The following is a 20,496-nucleotide window of genomic DNA, read 5'->3' on the forward strand; positions in this document are numbered from 1 at the left end:
CAGCTGTATCTACTGAGGCATTTTTTCCATATGATAAAATGCACCTGTTTAAGTATAGAGTTCAAAGAGTTTTGACAAATATATACACCCTTGTAACCACCACCCACAGTCAAGATATTGAACTAAAGGCTCCTGTGCTCTTTACAGTTTTTCCCTCCCTGTAACCCCAGGTAACCCCTCACTTGCTTATTGTCACGATAAATTTTAAATTTTTTAAAAGGATTTTATTTATTTATTCATGAGAGACAGACAGACAGACAGAGAGGCAGAGACACAGGCAGAGGGAGAAGCAGGCTCCACGCAGGGAGCCTGATATGGGACTTGATCCTGGGTCTCCAGGATCAGGCCCTGGGCTGAAGGTGGTGCTAAACCGCTGAGCCACCTGGGCTGCCCAATTGTCACTATAGATTAATTTTGCCTGTTCTAAATTTTATGGAAATGAGATCATATGCTATGCCCTCTTTTGTCCTCCGTTCGCTCAGCAAATGTTTTTGAGATTCAGCCACATTGTTGCATTGTATCCGTGCAAGCTCACTCCCTTTGGTTGCTGCACAGAATTCCATTGTATGGATATACCACAGTTCATTCACGTGTGAATGGACGTTTGGATTGTTTCCAGCTTTTGGCCATTTTAAATAAAGATGCTATGAACATTTGTAGACAGTTCTTTTTGAGGAAGTATGCTTTCATCATGGGAAAGTATGGTGAGTGGATACTCAACTTTTTTCCTTTTTTTTTTCTTTTAAGATTTTACTTATTCATGAGAGATACAGAGAGGAGGAGAGACAGAGACACAGAGGGAGAAGCAGGCTCCCCACAGGGAGCCTGATGCCCACTTGATCCCTGGATCTGGGATCAAGCCCTTGTGGTGAAGGCAGATGCTCAACTGCTGAGCCACCCAGGTGGCCCTGGATACTCAACTTTATCAGAAACTGCCAAAATGTCTTCCAGAGTGGTTGTACCACGTGACATTCCCACCAGCAGTTTATGAGCTTGTATCCTCATCAACACTAAATATTGTCAGTCTTTTTCATTATAGCCATTCAAGTGGGTATGTATTAATATTGGGGGCACCTAGGTGGCTCAGTAAGTTAAGCATCTGGTTCTTGATTTTGGCTCAGGTCATGATCTCAGGGTTATGGGATGAATACATTAATATAAATGTTAGCATTTAATTTAATTATTTAAACATTACATGTTAATATTGAATCTTCTAACTCATGAACATGGCATATCTCTCCATTTATTTAGGTCTTGAATTTCTCTCAATAGCATAGCGGCCTTACATATATATTTTTAAAAGTCATCCCTAAGTATTCACTATATTTCCTTATAACATATAGGAATTTAATCTATATTTGCATTTTGTATTTTGACCTTGTATCTTGTAAACTTACACACTTACTTGTTCTGTCTCTTAGAATTTTTCCTATACGATCGAGTCTTTTGCAAATAAAGAGTTTTACATATTTTATAGTATTTATGCCTTTCGTTTTCTTCTTCCCCTTACTTTTTAAAAAAATATTTTATTTATTTATTCAAGAGAGACACAGAGAGAGAGAGAGAGAGAGGCAGAGGGAGAAGCAGGCTCCATGCAGGGAGCCCAATGTGGGACTCCATCCTGTTCTCGAAGGATCACACCTGGGGCTGAAGGCGGCGGCGCTAAATCACTGGGCTACCGGGGCTGCCCCCCGCCCTTTTTTAAAGTAAGCTCTAGGCCCAGTGCGGGGCCGAACTCATGACCCTGAGATCAAGAGTACCATGTTCTGGGACACCTGGATGGCTCAGTGGTTTTGCGTGTGCCTTCAGCTCAGGGCATGATCCCGGAAACCCAGGATCGAGTCCCACATCGGAACACCTGCATGGAGCCTGCTTCTCCCTCTGCCTGTGTCTCTGCCTCTCTTTCTGTGTCTCTCATGAATAAAAAAAAAAAAAAAAAAAAAAAAAAAAAAGTTCCATATTCTACCTACTGAGCCAGCCAGTTACCCTCTTCTTACTTTTGAGTTTATTCTTCACTTAGGTGGCACTTTGTTCATATTTCTTGTTTCCTGGTGATAGTAATGGCAAGTGTTTATTAAGACTTACTATATGCTAAATACAGTACTAGACCTTCTGCATATAATATTTTATGTAATTCTTGTTGCTTCTTTGTGAAATAGGCATCTTTCTATGAACGAGGATACTGAAGCTCAGAGAGACAAGTAATTTACCGAGGGCACTTGGCGCTTGATACATGTTAGAGCCAGGATTTGAACCAGGGGTATGTGGCTTCGAAGCCTGTGCATTTTTTCACAACGGACCAGAGGTAGAACTGGCCCTTTAAGGATCTAGCTGCTGGTTTCAGATTAGACAGTGAGGACCGTTCTTTCCCAGAATCCCACATATAGAGTGATGGGAAAACAGAGACTCTTAGAAAAATGTCCTGCTCCTGGCTGCCCTCTCTGAATGCTGTGGTTCCAGCTGGCCGCAGAGTTATTTCACTCCTGTTGTGTTGGCAGAAGGAGCCAAGCATAATCCCCATCTGGCTTCTGGTGCCTTGCCCTGTGTGGCGACTACCTCATCCAGGCCCTGCTGGGATGGGGTGCATGGGGACCTTGAGCTGTACTTGTAAACAGGGACTGGGCTGTGTGAGTCAGAGTGGCCTTGGGGAGACATGGATTCAACCTCTCAGGATCCCATTTCAGTTGGCTGCCAAAGACCAAATGTCACTGCATTGAGAGGCTGCTTCCAGTGTCACCATCTGTCTCTGACCCTCTGGGGCTAGCTCACTCAGCTCTGAAAGCCTTGGTTGCAAAGGGCAGGGATAGGGAGAGACGTGGAAGCACAGGCCTGTCAGGTCAGCACTAGTGCCACCTTGCAAGGAATCACACGGGGATTTGGAGTGGAGTTGGTGGCTGCAGAGCTGAGGCCTCCTGGCTGGGCTCTCTGGGTGCAGCTTTTTTACTGTTTCTAGACAGCTCTTTTCTGGATCAATTCTTCTGGGCTTCTGACAAGCTCCACTTCATGAGGCTTTGCTATAGGCCCCAGAAAGAACTGCCCTAGTCAGCAAGTTAATGCTTTCTCCACAAGTAGTCACCGGGCACCGAACCAGATTACTCAGTGGCACTCTACCCAAACACTCCCCAGTGTGAAATTATTAAAGTGTGTTGGTTGCCAGGATGGGTGGGTGAGGATCAGGGGTTGTGTGGGGAGATAGGACTAGTCTTCATTTTCCAGATGGTTGTCAGATTGGATCACCCATCCTGGTAGGTATCTGCCCAGGTACCTGTGGAGCACTGCCCTGTCAGCAAAGCACACAAGAAGCTCAGCTGTATGGCATGTGTATGTGTGGGCATATGTGTCTGGGTGTGCATGTGTGGGCACATGTGTGTGGGCATGTGCATGTGGGCATGTTTGTGGGCACATGTGGGTGGGTTCCAGTTTACCTTAATGCTAACCTTTCTTTATTTTTAAAATTAATTAATTCATTGTTTTTCCTAATCTCTACTTTTTTTTTTAAGTTTTTATTTATTTAAGTCATCTCCACACCCAATGTGGGGCTCGAATATACACCTGAGCCAGATGGGCACCCCTAGTCTTTATTTTTTATTTATTTATTTAAAATATTTTATTCATTTATTCATGAGAGACACACAGAGAGAGGCAGAGACATAGGCAGACGGAGAAGCAGGCTCCCTGTGGGGAGCCTGACACGGGATTCAATGATCGAATCAAATGATCGATTGATCTGGGATTATGCCCTGAGCCAAAGACAGACGTCCAACCAGAGTTACCCAGGTACCCCTAGTCTTTATTTTTTAAAAAAGCTGAGAAGCCAAGGTTTCTCCTGCTTGCTGCAAGTCAGTGAGCCAGAGTGCACATGGAGCAACATATAGCATGCGTCCGAAAATGAGGGTTCATAGAGGGGAAGCTTCGGACTTCCAGCGAGCCCTGTGCTGCCTTCTCCTTCCCAGCCTCAGGGTGCAATCCACCCACAGCTGGATACCTGGGGAAACTGTGCTGCCAGGACAGGGCTGGCTGGGCCCCGGAAGTCCAGGGTTCCAGTCTTTTCCACGAGCCTCTCTGTTGTGTATATACCATCCTGTTTCTCACTAGCTGCCCATGCAGCACCCTGGACTGATGGGGTCTCTCCCTTCCTTCTTGCCAGATGCTGTGACAGTGATAGAGTCACTGGTCCTTGTACATGCCGGGGAGGAGCCTTCCTTTTGGGGGTGACCGCATTCATCTGGGCATGCCTGCAGTACTCTGGGCCCATGGATGTGAAGGAGAAGCGCACGGTAGGCCACGTTTGTGACCTGATGGGTATTATCTATGTGTCTCTGTTGGACTCTCCCTACTTGCGTTGGCCTGGGAGTTCCTCTTTTGGGGGCTTTAAACCAAAAGTGAGAGAGGGGGCTTTGGCTCTCAGGATTGGGGTGTGGGATGGTGGTCCCCCCTAAGACAGTGCTATTACTGGGCTGGGAAGCACTCAGGGAGCTGGGAGCACAGACCAGAGGGTGGGGACCAGTTAGCATGCCGGCCTGGGAGCAGGTTTCTGATTTGGGTTGGCTCTGAGCCAGTCTTCCACCTCTTGCCCAGGGGTGTGTAATTTCATTTGTTTGCTCTTTGCTAGGGCTCTGCCCCAACCTGCTGAGCCATGTTGAGTACTGTTGGGCACCCTCTCTGTGGTTAGGGAAGAGCTCCTCAGTCAGACTCCAAACACAGCTGCATAACCAGCTGGAGGCAAGGAGCCAGGAGGCCCAGGCACTGGCAAGGTCGGCCCCCTCCTCCCAGCCTGATGCAGGTACACCTCCCAGCCTCTGTATACTGCAGGTACACCTCCCAGCCTCTGTATACTGCCTTCGACAGGCAGTGGATTTGTTGGCAATCGGAGTATCCTTCCCCTGTGACGAAGACTGCCCCAGGGGAGGTCCTTCTGTCTCTTGCCTGGACTTCTGGCACAGCATCCTACAGGTCCCCTTTCTCTCATCTTCTTTCCCCACTTGCTGTAAGAGAAAGGTGTCCAAAATGCAGAGCTGGCTTTTGTCACCTCTGCTTAAGAGTCTGCAGTGACTCCACGCCACCTGCTGAAACACTGAATGTGACAGGCAAAGCTCACCGTCATCCCACTGCTGCCCGTTGGCCCTGCGTCCCTAGCCTCCCCTACTTTGCCTTTACTACTTGTCATTCTGCATGCTTTAGGGTTTGGGTACACTGTCCACATTTAGGCTCTTTTTTTTTCCTGACAAACTCCTATTCTTCTTTATTTCAAGCCCCATCACCTTCTCCTAATAAGTCCTCCTTCCCCCTCCAGAAGTCCCTCCTTCCAGGATTCATAGTAGTACCTCCACCACTGTGCCCACCACGCTGTATTGAAATCTGCCCGTCCCACTCTATTCTAGTGTCCCTGGCTCCTAGTGGAGAGCCTGGCGCGCAGCAAGGGCTTGGTGAATATTTATCAGTTTGAACTTAAGGATGGCAATTTTCCTGTCAAAGAGATCTTGGAAGGTTTGGAGAAGGAGCAGTGGGGTCCACACACTGGGTCCCTGGTGGTGCCTGCCTGCCCGCTGGCTCATTCAGCTCCAGGCTTCACATGCCTCTGGGCCGGCTGTGGATCAGGCTTGTGGGCCTGAACCTGGAGCAGCTGTGTGCAGCCTCCTGGTTACAGATGCCCCTGGCTGCTCTGCAGGTGTCCATCCTATGCATGATTGCACAGAGGGAAAGCTACGTTTACTTTGTCCCTAGCCTGAATGCAAGGCCGCCACATCCAATTACAAGAGCCGTGCATTGTTCAGTGACGGAGGGCAGCCCCCAGAAGCTTTGCTGTTGTGTGATGTGGTGGCCAGCCGGGGTGAGGCTGACAGCATTGTCCTCTGGTTCCAATCTGTTGCTGAAACACTGCTTCCTAGCAAGCCGGGGAAACAAAGTTCTGTGAGCCAGCGGGCTGGCTTCTCTCTCAAGTCTGAGCAAGAACACTCCAGGGCTTGGGAGGGATCGCTCTTAGGGGCCGTTCTGCCTACGGGATTTTTCTTTATCCTCTTTGTCTTTCTGGAGAGATGAGTTCTGAACTAGAAACATTGTCAGCCGTATTCATGGAATACCTACTTGGGGTTGGTGGAGCTCTAGGCTCTGGCGGGGTCACCCCCACTCCAGTTTGGAGAGGCTTGTGATCCAGCTGAGGAAATAATAGTGTAAGCACTGAAGAAATAGAACTGGACAGAGGTTCTACTGGAAGTGGCTTGCGAGTTGTATACGTGGTTTCTAAAGATTACCCCAGTGACCTCCTAAGGTCAGGGCTTCTTAGAGGGTGGAGGGCGTGGGAATGCAGAGAGCTGGGTGGCGGAAGTTGATCGAGAGGGGCTTGGCATTCCCTGGCAGTAGCCCAGGATCAGCTTGGCTGTTGCTGGCTGCTTTTCTGCTCCCCCACCCCTTCATGACCTACCAGTCCTCCGTGTCCCATCTGAACCTCCTTTCCTCGGTCGCCAGTCCCCTGTGGTGGACAGGCTGTAGTGGTGAATGTCTGGACTTGTTTCTTAGGTGCAGTGCTCCACTTTTCATGTGTAAGAAGGGGACAGGATGGAAGTCCTGCGGAGCCCTGGGTTAGGCCCCGTGAGCTGCTCTTTCTAGGGCCTGTCACACAGGAGGGAGAATGTTTGCTTAGCTATGGCCCCCACAGAGCAGGGCCTTGGTTGGGAGTGAGAGGGAAGTGTGTCCTGGGAGCAGGGGACAGGGGGACACTGGTCTCTCCTTGGTCTGCTAAGGCTGCAGCCTAATGTGTAGATGACTCCTCCTCAGGGAGACCTCCTACCCTTAACTTCTGGACGTCCTGGCCCCTCCTTTTCTGCTCCCGTTCAGATCTGGATTTGGCAGGGGTGGGGTGGGAGGACAAGGAGCTGTGCTTCAGAAGGGGGAGAGGAGAGGCTGGCTTGAACTCAGCTGAGGCTCTCTCTCTCCCCCTCCTTGCAGCTGGCAATGGTGGAGATGGTAGAGATGGTGTTGTCGGTGTTGTCTGGGAAACAGGGCCCTGGAGAGGAGTGCTCAGGCTCTAGCCTGCACTCTCTAGTTATTGGACCTGTTGGCTGCTTCCTCTCCCTTGGGGTTTTGCAGCCCCTTCCTAAGAGTGGCCTGGACGTAGGCTGAGATGTTTCCGGTTTACTCCCAGGGCCTTTTGGGGGTCTGTGCAGGGAGCTGCCTGTGTGTCAAATTCAGAGTCCCAGAGCGATCGATGCTCAGGCTCTGCTTGCTGCTCCTGGAATCATAGGTCCCTGGGTGGGAGTCAAGGCCCTGTGTGTGCAGGGGCCTCCTGTCCCAGAAGCTCTTTGGCAGGTATGTCTAAATGTGACTGCATGTTTATCAGCTGCTGGCTGAGCTCTGCTGTTGGGGGTACCCCCAAACTCCTGCTATCTAGTGGGAAGGTGTTAGGTCGAAGGTATTGGAATCCTCAGAAGCCCTTCCTGTTTGCTGGCTCTACCCTCTTTCTCTGGACTCTTCCACTGGATTCTTCCGTTGGCTTCCAGTCCCCTGCTCTGTCTCCTAGAAGTCACTGCTCCAGGCTTCTCAGTTGCCAGTCTTTCCCCCTTCCACGCTGGATGTGCTGCTATTAATAACTGGCAAGTCCCCCCTCCCCTCCTTCCTGCAGCTACAACTGTGGGAAGAGCTATTGTTGGCATGGCTCCATACTGGGAGTCTCTGAGTGATATGGGGGAAGCTCTTGTGGATGGCAGGCCCCCACCTTGCCCAGTGACTTGGGGCCAAGGAGGGGTGGTCTGGGGAGAGAGCCCTCGGGCTCCAGCAGCCTGCTCAGCACAGCCTCTCCTCCTGGTGTACGCACACCTTGTTGGCTGCAGCCGCCCCCCTGCTCACCCTTCGGTGGCCTCTGATCACTGGGCCAAGCTCCTGGGCATCTGGCAAAGCATCTACAAACTTTCTCCTCAACCCGGCTCCTCCCTCCCTCTGGCTCTCCCTCCCTCCCACAGCTCCGTTGCTGCACTGCCTCCTCCTCCCTCCCTAAATCTGCAGCGTGACTGGAAATAGGCTGAATTAATCAGCAGACTGAAGCTTCACTCTGCACGGATCCTCTGCGGCACAGGCTCCGGCTCCTCGCTCCCACGCTCCCCAGCCCACTCCCCTCTTTTTCTCTTCTCTCACCCTTTCTCTCTCTCTCTGTTCCTGCCTCTACTCCTCTCTCCTTGAGGGTGGTGTTGGAAGTTCTGTAGTTGACTCCTTGTGGCTCAGGCTCTACCACATGCTCTTTAAGCAGACAGAGCTATGGATGCCCCTTCAGGGCAAATGCACCAAAGTGAGTATGCTAACTTGGTTTTATATTTCTGTTGCAAATGCCTTGTTCTCTGCTTTGTGTGCAAGGCTTTTGTGGCATAGTAATTGCCACAAGTCTTGAAAATGGGTGCTGCACCGGAGGCAGCTCAGATTATGAGGTAGCTAGGATTGAAGAAGGTTAAGAATGGGAATCCCAATGCCCGTGTGTCTAGGCAGCTGCCATCCAGGCTCCCAAGTCACCCAGAGCAAGAATGGAGCTGAGCGTCCCAGTGGGGCATCCTGTTGAGTTATGCTGGGACCTGGGGGTAACGGGAAGCCCTGGGCCTGGATGTCAACCCTCCTTGGGGCTAGGAAGGGTTTTTGTTTTTGTTTTTTGCTGGACCACATGCGTTGTTGAGCTGGGAGGAACCAGGGCCCGGCTGATTTCTTCCTCAGTCTGGGAGGCTGCAAGAAGAAGAAGATGAGTGGAAGTGCCAAGGTCAGCAGGAGGCTGGAAGAGGAAGAAGCTTGAGGCTTTGATTTGCCTGGCTGAAAAAAGACTCAATTTGTGTCTAGCCAAGCTAAAAAGAGATTTATCATGGCTACTAAAAAAGACCCAGCTTCAGTGACTTAGGCATGACGTGGAGTCCAGCTTTGGGTCCACTCCCCACCTGCACTGGCCAAGAAAGCTGGGATGGTGGGGACCTGGTTCTGGGGCCAGCCAGCTCTGATTAGCTATTGGCTATTATCAGGGCTAGGGGTCATGGGCTAAGTTCATAACCTATCTACCTGAGCCTATGGGAACAGATTTTGCTCCCCAAGCAGGTGGAGTGGGAAGGTAAACAACTGCTGTGGGGATAGAACCTATGAGGGGTCCTGAAAGGACCGGGGCTGGGGGGCCAGATGCTTTTGGATCTGGGTCACCTGGGAAACCTGACCAAAGTGGTGCAGCTTAGGGGTGTTGGCTCTGGAAAGGCACATTAGACTGACCCAGATGCACAGCATCAGGCCCCACAGAGCTGGTCCTGTTCAGTAGTGGATTTTTTGTAGTTCTGATTTGACCGAGTTCTTTCCCTACCCTTCTGCTGCTCTCAATCCCCATGCCCTCCCAGTGTCCCCTTTAAAAAAAATTGTTTTAAAGATTTTTATTTATTTATTTGACAGAGAGAGAGAGCACAAGCATGGGGAGCAGCAGGCAGAGGGAGAGGGAGAAGCAGGGAGCCTGACATGGGGCTCGATCCCAGGACCCCAGGATCACAACCTGATCTGAAGGTAGATGTTTAACTGACTGAGCCACTTAGGTGCCCCTAATTAATTTATTTGAGAGAGAGAGAGAGAAAGAGAGAGATCATGACCTGAGCCGAAATCAAGAGTTGGACTCTTAACTGACTGAGCCACCCAGGCACCGCTGCCCCCTCTCCCCCCCACGCTCAGTGTCCCTCTTTGATGGAGGAGAAGCCCAGCTCATGATGGGCATTTGTGGCCAGCATCTCCTGGGCCTGGGCTTCCTAGCACCTCAAGTTACTTTGCTGGGTTCAGTTGAGCCTGAGCGTTGTTCTACCTGCAAAGCATTGGTGTAAGTGGAGATGCAGGCTCCTGCCTCCCCTCTGCTGTAGAGCTTGCACTTAGCTCTCACTCCTCACCCCAGGAACATCTTGGGAGGTGTCTGGCAGTGGGATGGGTGGGAGATTTGGACCATCTGGGAAGCATGAAGAATCTCTCACTCCCTCTGGGTACTTAAGGCTGGGGCAGTTTTTTCTCACCCTTCTTGGCCCTGTAGACAGGAAAAGCAGACCTTCAGATGGCATGTGTAAGAGTTGGGTCCCTCCCAAACCAACCACACGCATCCTTGCACGGTCTCTCTATTGGTGCTCAGCCTAACTTGTGTTTTGAGAAAGGCCAGCAGAGCCCTCTCGCCCATGGTGCTTTCTTCGTTTCCTTTGAAAATGCTGAAGTTCCACCAAGTTCCTCATCTTTGGCTCTCACGTTGCAGGGGACCGGGTGGGGGGTGGAGCACAACAGGAGAAACCGTGATTTTACCGGTAACTGGTACTCTCCTGCCTGCCTACCTGCCAGAGACAGGGTGAGGTGTGTGTGAGGGGCGGAGGCAGCTGAAGAAGTGTGCCTGGGGCCACGGAGAGCCGGCTGGCCCAGAAGGCTGTGTCCTTGCCCCAGGGCCTGCCTGTATGGGCAGGCATTTTTCTCCAGGAGGCGTGTGATTACAGAGTGGCTATTTTCTCTCTGCTTCGCTGTCTTTAATCGCCAGTCTGGGGTTGGTGTTCCTGGCCAGACACAACATGCGTGGGCAGACGCACACAGTCAGCTCTGCAGGCCTCTGCTGGCCCGGCCCCAGGAGCATCTGCTACCCTCTGGCCCATACCTCCCACACCTGGAGAGCAGTCGTGTGCAGGTTCTAGGAACCTGGGTGCAGAGAGGAAGAGTAAATCCATTTCTGGGTTGTGGAGAGGGGGGCACCTGGAATGAGGCAGCGGATGTCAGGACGGCCACGAGATGCACAGAGGGGAGTCACTAATGTCCAAAGTCTAAAGGCCTCACTAGAAGGGGGGCATCACCCTGGTTCCCTGGCTGCTCCTTTCAGCCTTTGCCTGTCTTTTGAACATGGTCAGCATCCCAGATGCTGCAGCTTCCCTCGTGACCTGCAGCCCCTGAGATTTATCCGGCCCTCCCTCTCTCCTGCCCAATCTCCGTCTCTTGTCTGTTTGGCCGGCAGCCTTTCCACCTCTTCGGGCCAGCCTTTCCCTGCCTCCAGGACGTTTTCTCACTGGAGCATTTCTGGAGGCCTGGCCCAGGCAAATCCATCTCGGGAACCTTCACATCTCCCCCTGTGGAAAGAGGGTTCCCAAAGTGGAGCCTAAGGGAGAAGGGGGCGGTGGGGAGGCACAGTGTGGGAGACCCTGTGTGCAGTGGCTGTGTCTTGCAAATCCTTTTCTTCCCTAGGTTGGGTGGAACAGGTGTCACCCCCCAGGCCAGCCCCTGAGACTTGAGAAGGCCTCTTCTCCTTTCTTCCTCCCCTCATGCAGGAAACTTTTTTTCCTTCCATGTGAGGAATCAGGGAGGCAGATGTGCAGATCTTAGCCTTCCCTGACACTCATCTGTCCTGGGCCATGGCTTCTCAGGAAGGCCCCAGGGTCTCTGCCAGAGGGAGGTAGATGCTCTGGAGTAGAGTATTTAACCATGCTGGGGTATAGGCCCTTTGCCCAGAGGGCCATATCTTCTTGAGCTGAAATAACCAGTTATCCCTCTGGGAAGAAGCAGCTCTTATCTTCATAATCCCCCAAAGCCAGCATGGAGAGCAGGGATTAGGGGAGATTTAGGCATGGGATCTGGGAAATCTTGGGGCCAGGCTCACCCTGGAGCCCGTCCTCATCCTTCAGGCCGAGATAGCTGGCAATGAGCCAGTGTGGGGGCTCCACTCAGGTGCATCCTACTGGAGAGGGGGGGGAAATCTACAGTCAGGGGATACTGTCCCTGTCCCTTCTAGTTGTAGAGATATGTGTCCTGTGAGGGGCAAGGTTGCCAAGGAGGGTGGTGGATATGCAGACAGGCATGGAGAAGGAAATCTGGAATGTCAGTAGGCAAAGCCAGGGCAGGCCCCAGGGAAAGCACAGGGAGTGTAGGGGAGGGCAATGAGCTGGAGTAGCCAGGGCGCCACCAGCTCAGCCACCCTTGGTCAGGACTCAGTAGATACCCCAGCCCCTTTCTTGGGGCCCCAAGTCTAGGGCTTTGCTCCTCTTGCTCAGGAACCTTTTCTGGTGGGAACTCGCCTCAGAGCTCTTGGGATGGCCCAGCTTGCCAGCACTCTTTTCCCAGGGGGCAGTGGTGGGGGGTGGGCATGGGGGATGTTCTTTTTGCCAGGACCCCCAACCTAGGGATCTGTGTATCAGATTCAGTGTGTGCATCGGCCTCACCTACAGAAGTCTTGATTCGGTCAGTTTGGGGTGAGACCTGGACCTTTGGGAGCTCCAGGTGTTTCTGTTATAGATCCCAGGTTGACAGCTCCTGATTAACATGTCACTGGGACCACGGAAGATATGTGCCTGCTCATTCTTTCATTCCTTCAGCCGGTGGTTGTGGGGCCACTGCTGTGTGCCAGGCACTGTCTCAGCAGCTGGTCAGGGGGATGTGGAGATAGAAGAATTCAGTACCTGTTTTCAAGGAACTAGCAGTCTGGTGGGAGAGCCAGACAAGTAAATCTATAATGACGGTTCTCCACAATGCAGACCGGGAGCCAGGTTGCCCAGGGTGCTCTTGAAATACAAACCTCTCCCTGTAAGTGCAGCCCTTGGTTTTGGGAAAATTTCCCAGAGCGGATGACGTTTGAGCTGAGGCTTGAAGGATAATAAGTAAGAGGTGTCTGGGGCCGGGAGCATGTTCCTGGGCAGGAAAACACATAGAGGTCCTTGCACATGAGCTAGAAGAGCACGGCTTGCAGCAGGAATGGAGGAAATGCAGGCGAAGAGGAGGAGGAGGCTGGAGAAGCTGGCGGATCACAGGTCCTGCTCTGGAGTCTGGGCTCGATTGGAAGGATAAGCAGGGGTCAGTTGATGTGACATGCACGCTGCTCTGGCTGGATGTTGCAGTTGGTTTGGAAGAGGTAGAGACTGAGGAGTGGGAGGGGGAGGTGATCACCGCAGGAGCCACGATGTCCAGCCGGGAGGGCCACATTCCAGGGTTTTGGATGAATCCACTCCTGGGGGCCTATGAAACCACAAGGCAGCCATTGAGTAAACAGGTCAGAATTCAGGGCAGTGGTCAGGCCTGGAGGTAAACTTCAGGAGTTGTAAGCTTGGTGGCGGCGGGTGACTCCACGGTGGTGGCTGAGGTTGTCCTGGAAGATGTCTGAGGGATAGTCTGTAGGGTAGAGGGAAAAGAAGAGCCAGTCAGAAGAAGACAGAGGTAAAGCCCAGGAGTGGGGCTGCCAGTAAGGAGAGGCCAGGGTGGGCTCGCACAGGACAGTGTGGGTGGTCCCCAGTGCCGCTCAGGACCACCCAATCCATGCCCTGTTCCACCACCCCTGGTGACCAGAGAGTACGGTGTCACAGGTGCTTTCCTGGGAGCACCTATCCCTTGTCTGAGATATTGTGTCCTTCCTGATGCTGGAGTGTCACAATGTGCTCCCTTCTGTGAAATGGTGGAAACAGTATTTGGTGGTTTTGTTTGTTTGTTTGTTTGTTTGTTTGTTTGTTTGTTTGTTTTTTTAAGATTTTATTTATTTATTCATGAGAGACACAGAGAGGCAGAGACATAGGCAGAGGGAGAAGCAGGCTTCCTGCGGGGAGCCCAATGCGGGACTTAATCCCAGGACTCCGGGATCATGCCCTGAGCCAAAGGCAGACACTTAAACCACTGAGCCATCCAGGTGCCTCTGGTGGTTTTATCCTTAATGTTTTTACATAGCAATAATGAAGAACTATTGTCTCCTTGTTAGTTCTCCTTTCCTCACTTTAAAAAATAAAAAGCAAAAAAAAAAAAAAAAAAAAAAAGCCCCACTATTTTTTGGCCCGTGAAATGCACTGATGGCAGCAGAGGTAGATGGAGAGGTGAGGGGGCAAGAGTAGTGCATGGGACCAGGAGATGCTGTGGCCTTGGAAGGTGGGTTCGGAAACACTGAGTAGAGAAGGTTGTGTGTCTGTTTCTGTTTTAAGCTTGGCCTTGAGGAGTAGGGGACTTTTAACACGGTGGAGATTTAAGCAAATGCCCCGAGGGTCGAGGTTGGGGCTGGTGGAGGAAGAGTAGGGGAGGTTTCATGGGGTGGGATGACAAGGCCATGACCTGGCCTGCAACAGAGGGCCTCTCTGTGCAGTGACCTGGGGCCTCCAGGGCGATGCTGAGTGCCCCCTGCTTCCCCCCAGGGCGAGCCACCCTTGGCCCTGGGCCTGTCTACCCAGAAGGCCCTCAGCATCCTGAAGGAGCAGCTGGAGGCGGTGCTGGAGGGACACCTGAAGGAGCGGAAGAAATGTCTCACATGGAAGGTGAAGCTTCTTCCCCAGGAAGCCAGAGCCAGGGTGGGATGGGCAGACAGACGTGGGAGGCCCAAGCACGGGCCCGGAAGCTGTGCTCATGCTGCGTGGTGTGACCCCACTGAAGCTTCCCTATAAAAATCAGAAGGAAGCTGGGGCTGCCTGGGGAGTGATGTCCTGGCCCCACTTGCTGCAGGAGCCCAAGCAGCTGGACCCCAGCTGAGAGCAAAGCGAAAAGACAGAGGCAGCCCTGGGCCAGGCCAGGCGGGTGTGGGAGGAAGGCGGCCAGATTCCAGCAGGATGCTGCCTCCCAGCTCCTTCCACGGGCCCCTCACTCCCCACTGCCCCTCCGCAGGAGCTGTGGAGAAGCAGCTTCCTGCACCACAGTAACCGCTGCTCCTGCTTCCACTGGCCTGGAGCCTCACTCATGCTGCTGGCTGTGCTGCTGCTGCTTGGCTGTCATGGGAGCCAGCCAGCAGGCAGGTAACCTTCCTCCTGCCTCTCATCCTGGGGGTGCTGGTCCACCCCTCCTGCCTCAGCCTCCCGCCTGGGAACGCCCCACGGGGACTGACCCCCCCCACACACACACACAGTCACAGTGGGTTCCTGAGTGGTGAGGGGTTCTCAGTTCCCTGCTGGCTGCCATCAGCACCCAAGCAAGACACTCTTCTCAAAAGGGACTGGGGTGGGGTGCCTCTGGTCAGCTGGGTCGGGGAGCCCCTCTCCCTGCTACTACCCCCACACCTCTTTCCACCAGCCATGGGGTGGAGCTGGTGAATGCCTCAGCGCTGTTCCTCTTGCTGCTTCTCAACCTCCTCCTCATTGGGCGGCAAGATCGGCTGAAGCGTAAGGAGGTAGAGCGGAGGCTCCGAGGGATCATTGACCAAATCCAAGGTGAGGCCAAGGGCCAAGCATGGTGGGTGGGAAAAGGTACCCTATGATGTGTGTCAGCCCTACAAGCTCTCCTCCTGAGTCCCAGCCTGGAGCCCAGCACAATGGCGTTGCCAATGGTCAGTGTTCTGGGGGCTCTTGGCACCAAGAGCATTAGGAGGCTGCCCTGCCCTCTTTTGATCAAGGACAGTGAGAGCAGGGACAGCTAGGCCTATGCAGCCAGTGGCCCGAGTGTGGCATGCAGGGTGGCTGACGGAGGCCTGGTCAGCTTGCAGGCTCACTAATGATGGGAGGCTAACAGAGAAGACCTTCTCTCGGCAGGAGGACAGTTGAGATTTTCTCTTCCAAGGCTGTCCTGTCTGGTGGTGTGGGGCCAGCAGGTAGGAAGATGGGCCAGAGAAGTCTAAAACCCACAAGAGTCAGGGTTGGGTGCCCGGAACCGGGAGCCCCAACGGAGCAGCTGTGTTCCTGAAGAAGGGAGTTGCTCAGTCAGATTTCTGCTTGTCCTTTGGTTCAGGTGGTGGTTATTAAGCCCCAGCTATGGATTGGGAAAAATAGGCTCTTCTGAGAGATGGTGGCTCCTGCTTTCCAAGGGCCTGTGGTCTCATAAGAGAAACACTCAGTGTCTGAGACCTTTCTCTAACCCGACTGGGCAGCTAGGGTGAGAAGGGGTTGCTTCATTCTGAAACGATCAGTTAGTTGTAGCCACGTGCCAGGCATGGGAAAGTATAACAGTGACCAAGAAAGATGGGCCCTGCTTTCCGAGAGCCTAGTCTCTTGCTCGTAACTATCAATGGCTCCCTCTTGCTCATCAAAGCAGCCCAGAACCTCTGAATCAGCCTCCAGCCTCCCTCTCCAGATTGTTCTCTTGCCATCATCCTCACCCCAAAACTCCTCCCTGGTGCTAAAGCCACTGCACAGACTTCCCTGCTTCTGTGCCTTTGCCCTGCTGTCCCCATCTGGCGTGCTTCTCCCTCCCTCAGCTCCAGCTGTCGGATCCTGCCCATCCTTCAAGACCCATCCTAAGTGCTCCCTTTCCCCTCGAAGCCGCCTCTGATCGCATCAGCTATCTCCTGCAGCTCCGGGCTCTTTCCTAACGCTCTGAGCATGTGTTTGCCTTGATGTGTATTATCTGCCCACATACATCTCTCTTTTCGGTTGCGGCTCCTCGAGGGCAGGGGTTGTATCATCTTTACCTTTGACCTTTGCACCCCCTCAAAGCCCTCAGCAGCGCTTGTGAAATGTGTTTGAATGGAATGAGGGTACAAAGAATATGAGCTTCAGGTGTTCAGAGGAGGTAGCGGTGCCTGGGCTGGCCCGGTGGGGAAGGCTTCACGGGGAGGTGACCTTGAGAGAGGGGTGGTGTTGGGATGAATGGTGCGGGTTGCTGCAAGCCTTCTGGGGAAGGAAGGAAAGCACACAGAGCTTCATGGTGTGTGCTGCATGGCTGATGTGTGGAGCTGTGGGTGAGATGGTTTCCTTTTTTCCCTTCTCCTCAGATGCACTCAGGGATGGCAAGGAGATCAAGTGGCCCGACGCCATGTACCCAGACCTCCACATGCCCTTTGCGCCATCCTGGTCTCTGCACTGGGCCTACAGAGATGGACATCTGGTCAACCTGCCAGTTAGCCTGTTAGTAGAAGGAGACATCATAGCCCTGAGGCCTGGCCAGGAATCATTTGCCTCTCTGAGGGGGATCAAGGTAGCTCGAGGCTTTTCTCCTTCCCTGAAAATGCTGTGGGAGCATCTACAGGCAATGGGGGAGGGTCCCAGGGCTAAATCCTGAAGCTTCCTGGCCAGCACACAGGCTCCTTGGCCAGAGCTCTGGAAGAATGGAGAAGATCTGGAATGTCTTTCTCCTTGTCCTGTTCTTTCTTTTCTCTGACCTTTAAGCTGCTAGGAATCTAGTTCCACAGCAACCCCCTCCCACCCCGCACCCCACCAGCTGACTCTGTGCTAACTGATGGTCTCAAACCCAATGAGATGTCCCCAGTTGGCTGGAATTGTCAAGAGAGAGTGGCTTCCGAATGAACCTGTTCATTGCCCTCACCCTCCTCCCCTTACTCTCTGGTAGGATGATGAACACATCGTCTTAGAGCCAGGAGACCTGTTTCCTCCTTTTTCTCCACCCCCTTCCCCCCGGGGAGAAGTAAAGAAAGGGCCACAGAACCCCCAGCAGCACCGGTTGTTCCGCGTCCTCGAGACCCCAGTGATTGACAATATCAGGTAGGGTCGCTGCCCTGCCTTCCTTCTGGCCCCTGGGTGCTCTTCCCGAGTGCCTCCATGAACCGAGGGCAGGGTGACAAGGAGATAGCCTGGTTTCTACTGAGGCCCCTTTAGGGTAGGCACCTCTGTGGGTTCTTCATTTTAGCATCTCATGGAAATTACTAGACTGGGTGATTGTTCCTTTCCCTGTGGGAACTCTGAGGGGACAGCTCAGGAGGCTGCTCCAGACCCCTCTCTTAGGGGCCACTTGCTGGGGGCCGGGAATAGGAGAGATTGCCTGACTCAGCGATGCCCAGTGCACGTGCGTGTTTCTGGCCTCCCCCGCTAAGAGCTTGCCCAACTAAAGGGTCACCCCTTTCTGCAGATGGTGCCTGGACATGGCCCTGTCCCGCCCAGTCACTGCCCTGGACAACGAGAGGTTCACGGTGCAGTCGGTGATGTTGCACTACGCCGTGCCTGTGGTCCTGGTGCGTGAGGCGGGCCTCGCGGGGCAGGGGAGAGGGCCAGGAAATGGGGGAGCCTCAGGGCCAGATTCAGGTGAGCGTGTGAGGGAAGATGGGGGTGGTCCAGAGTGAGATGGCCAGTGCTGGGGTTGGGGGGTGGGTGTGAGTGGGCAGAGGAAAGGGAGCCTTAGAGCCTAGGTCCTTCTCTGGGTGGGGAGCTAATAGGGCTGCACTTCTGCTGTTCCCAAAGGCTGGCTTCCTTATCACCAATGCCCTGCGCTTCATGCTGAATGCCCCTGGCGTCACATCCTGGCAGTACACCCTCCTCCAGCTACAGGTAACCTCCGCCCTTCTCCCTCTGCTGTGCTTTGCTCTTTCCTTGGAGGCTGGGTCCCCTCATGATGCCCTGGCTGTCCCTCCCTGTCTGTAGCCCAGGGGTCCCTCCAGCTCCAGCTTAGGAATGCTTGCTTCCCTTCTCTTCCCATTCTGGAAAGTTGTCCCATTCTATTAAGGGGATGGCTTTAGGGCTGGGGAAGCCCTTCTGTCCCTCCCTCTTCCCAGGCCAGCAGCTCTTTGGGTGCCTTCAGTGTGGTTTGTGCTTTCTCAGGTGAATGGCGTCCTGCCCATCCTTCCCCTGCTCTTTCCAGTCCTCTGGGTTCTGGCAACCGCCTGTGGAGAAGCTCGAGTCCTGGCCCAGATGAGCAAGGCCTCTCCCAGCTCCCTGGTAGGTTCTTCCAAGGCATCTTGGGGACAGTACAAAAAGAACAAAAATCAGGAGCAAAAAGAAGGTGTTGGCTGTGCCCCAGTGAACAGGTACAGAGGTCCAGCGCCACTCTGGGCCCAGTACAGGAGCAAGCCCTGGGCAACTCTCCATGCGGAAGGGCCCCCAGGCCAGGCCCTGGGAGGCAGGCAAGCATCCATCCTGGCATTCAGATGCGGGGGTTCGGGGACTGCCCAGGTGTCCTTAAACCAAAGGCGTCAGGAGCCTTGCGGGGGTGGGGCACCCACCCTTGCATCTTGGAGGCCTATGTGAGGGTGCCTCCCTGAGCTGGCGCCCTTTTCTCTGCACAGCTGGCCAAGTTCTCAGAGGATACTCTCAGCAGCTATACAGAAGCCGTCTCCTCTCAGGTACACTCACCTGGGACACCGTCTGCCCCAGGCCTCCAGAGCCACCAGCCTGAGCTCCCTCAAGCTGGCTGCCCCTTCTGGAACCCTGGGGCTCCTCCCCTACCCCATGGCCTTGGAGCCTCCTGTCTCATGTGGGCAATGTGCTCTGCCCAGACAAATGCCTCTCCACCCTAACTTCCTGGTGTCCCCGACAGTTTCCTCTGGTGGCCCCAGAGGCTATCTCTAGGGAAATAACATGGACTTTGTCTCTCCCACCAGGAAATGCTACGATGCATTTGGGGCCACTTCCTGCGGGTGATCCAAGGGACATCACCGACTCTGAGCCATAGCTCCAGCCTGCTGCACAGCTTGGGCTCCGTCACGGTGAGGGGGGCCCTGAGGGAGGACCCCCGCCTCAGCTGGCCTGCTGCCTGGCTGTGTCTGGGTGCCTGTCTGCCGCTGGAGTGGACCCTGATGGGTTGGAGGATGCCAAGCGCTCTTTCCGATCCCCATCTCTCCCTCCAGGTCCTGTGCTGTGTGGACAAACAGGGGATCCTGTCATGGCCCAACCCCAGCCCAGAGACTGTGCTGTTCTTTAGTGGGAAAGTGGAGCCCCCACACAGCAGCCATGAGGACCTAACAGATGACCTGTCCACCCGCTCCTTCTGCCATCCCGAGGTAGAGGAGGAGGTACGGCCGGCTCCCGGGGACCCAGCTCTGGGCCCGGCCAGTGGCCTCAGGGAGGGCAAGGCTAGGAGGGAGAAGAAAGGCTCAGGCACAGTTAGGATCTGCTTCTGGGCAGTTCAGGCAGAGCCACCACAGCAGGCAGGGAGAGGACATACCTGCCCCGTCTCCCCGGTCCATGGCAGCCAGCGGGACCCTGGTCCGAGGCCTGTGTTCCTTGTTCTCCTCAGCCCCACGAGCGAGATGCCCTCCTGGCCGGTTCCCTGAACACTACCCTGCACCTTTCCAATGAGCAGGAACGTGGCGACTGGCCTGGTGACGGTCCCAAGCCCCCTGAATTCTACTCTCACCACAAAGCACATGGCCGCAACAAACACCCATCTGGCTCCAATGTGAGCTTCAGCAGGGACACGGAGGGCGGTGAAGAAGAGCCTGGCAAGGTGAGAGGAAAGGGGAGAGCAGGCACAGGGTGTCCTGGCCTCCCCGCCGCAGGGGCCAAGGGGTGCAGCCCATCCTGAGATGTCGTGGCCTCCATGCTCAGGCCTCCAGGCTTGGCCTCCTGAGGCCTCATCCAGGGCCTGGGGCCCTTCCAGAAGTAGGCCCTTTCTCCCTTTCTGGGTCTTACAGGTGGTAACTGGTTGGGGCAAGGCCCTTCCTTCTCGTCATAACCTAAATACAGAAAGCTGGTGGCTCCCTCTAAAATACACTCCCAACCCCGTCTGAAAGAGATCTTTTGTTGTCCCTTCCTTGCTCTGGGCATCCTTTTCTTAGGTACCACCATTGCTGGGCATCGATCCTAGGAGAAGCCAAAGTCCACCAAGGACAGGGAGAGGATTTGGGGGAGGGATGAGGAGAGCGTGGGCATGAGCATGCTGCTCACTGGGAAGGGGGTGCCTTCTCCCGGGGCCACCCCGGAACCTTCCCAGTCT

At 53.9% G+C, this 20,496-nt stretch overlaps 1 protein-coding gene across 14 annotated transcripts in view; it reads left to right on the forward strand.

The window, feature by feature from the left end:
* Positions 1–20,496, forward strand: part of TMEM94 (transmembrane protein 94) — a 35,576-nt gene that overhangs the window by 7,223 nt on the left and 7,857 nt on the right. For 2 of the 14 annotated variants that reach the window (XM_072781547.1, XM_072781548.1), the window contains exons 2-14: positions 4,148–4,277; positions 14,109–14,228; positions 14,572–14,699; positions 14,974–15,110; positions 16,607–16,809; positions 17,182–17,333; positions 17,698–17,800; positions 18,027–18,113; positions 18,384–18,500; positions 18,848–18,904; positions 19,163–19,267; positions 19,409–19,573; positions 19,798–20,007. In XM_072781547.1, the coding sequence (XP_072637648.1) occupies positions 4,254–4,277; positions 14,109–14,228; positions 14,572–14,699; positions 14,974–15,110; positions 16,607–16,809; positions 17,182–17,333; positions 17,698–17,800; positions 18,027–18,113; positions 18,384–18,500; positions 18,848–18,904; positions 19,163–19,267; positions 19,409–19,573; positions 19,798–20,007 (1,608 nt within the window). In that variant the 5' untranslated portion in view covers positions 4,148–4,253. Of the gene's footprint in view, positions 1–4,147; positions 4,278–8,014; positions 8,279–9,399; positions 9,508–14,108; positions 14,229–14,571; positions 14,700–14,973; positions 15,111–16,606; positions 16,810–17,181; positions 17,334–17,697; positions 17,801–18,026; positions 18,114–18,383; positions 18,501–18,847; positions 18,905–19,162; positions 19,268–19,408; positions 19,574–19,797; positions 20,008–20,496 lie in introns of those variants that run through there. The other 12 variants (XM_072781541.1, XM_072781551.1, XM_072781539.1 and 9 more) reach the window with 12 other exon arrangements.

Source organism: Canis lupus, chromosome 16, assembly GCF_048164855.1.
Source record: "Canis lupus baileyi chromosome 16, mCanLup2.hap1, whole genome shotgun sequence".
NCBI lineage: Eukaryota > Metazoa > Chordata > Mammalia > Carnivora > Canidae > Canis > Canis lupus.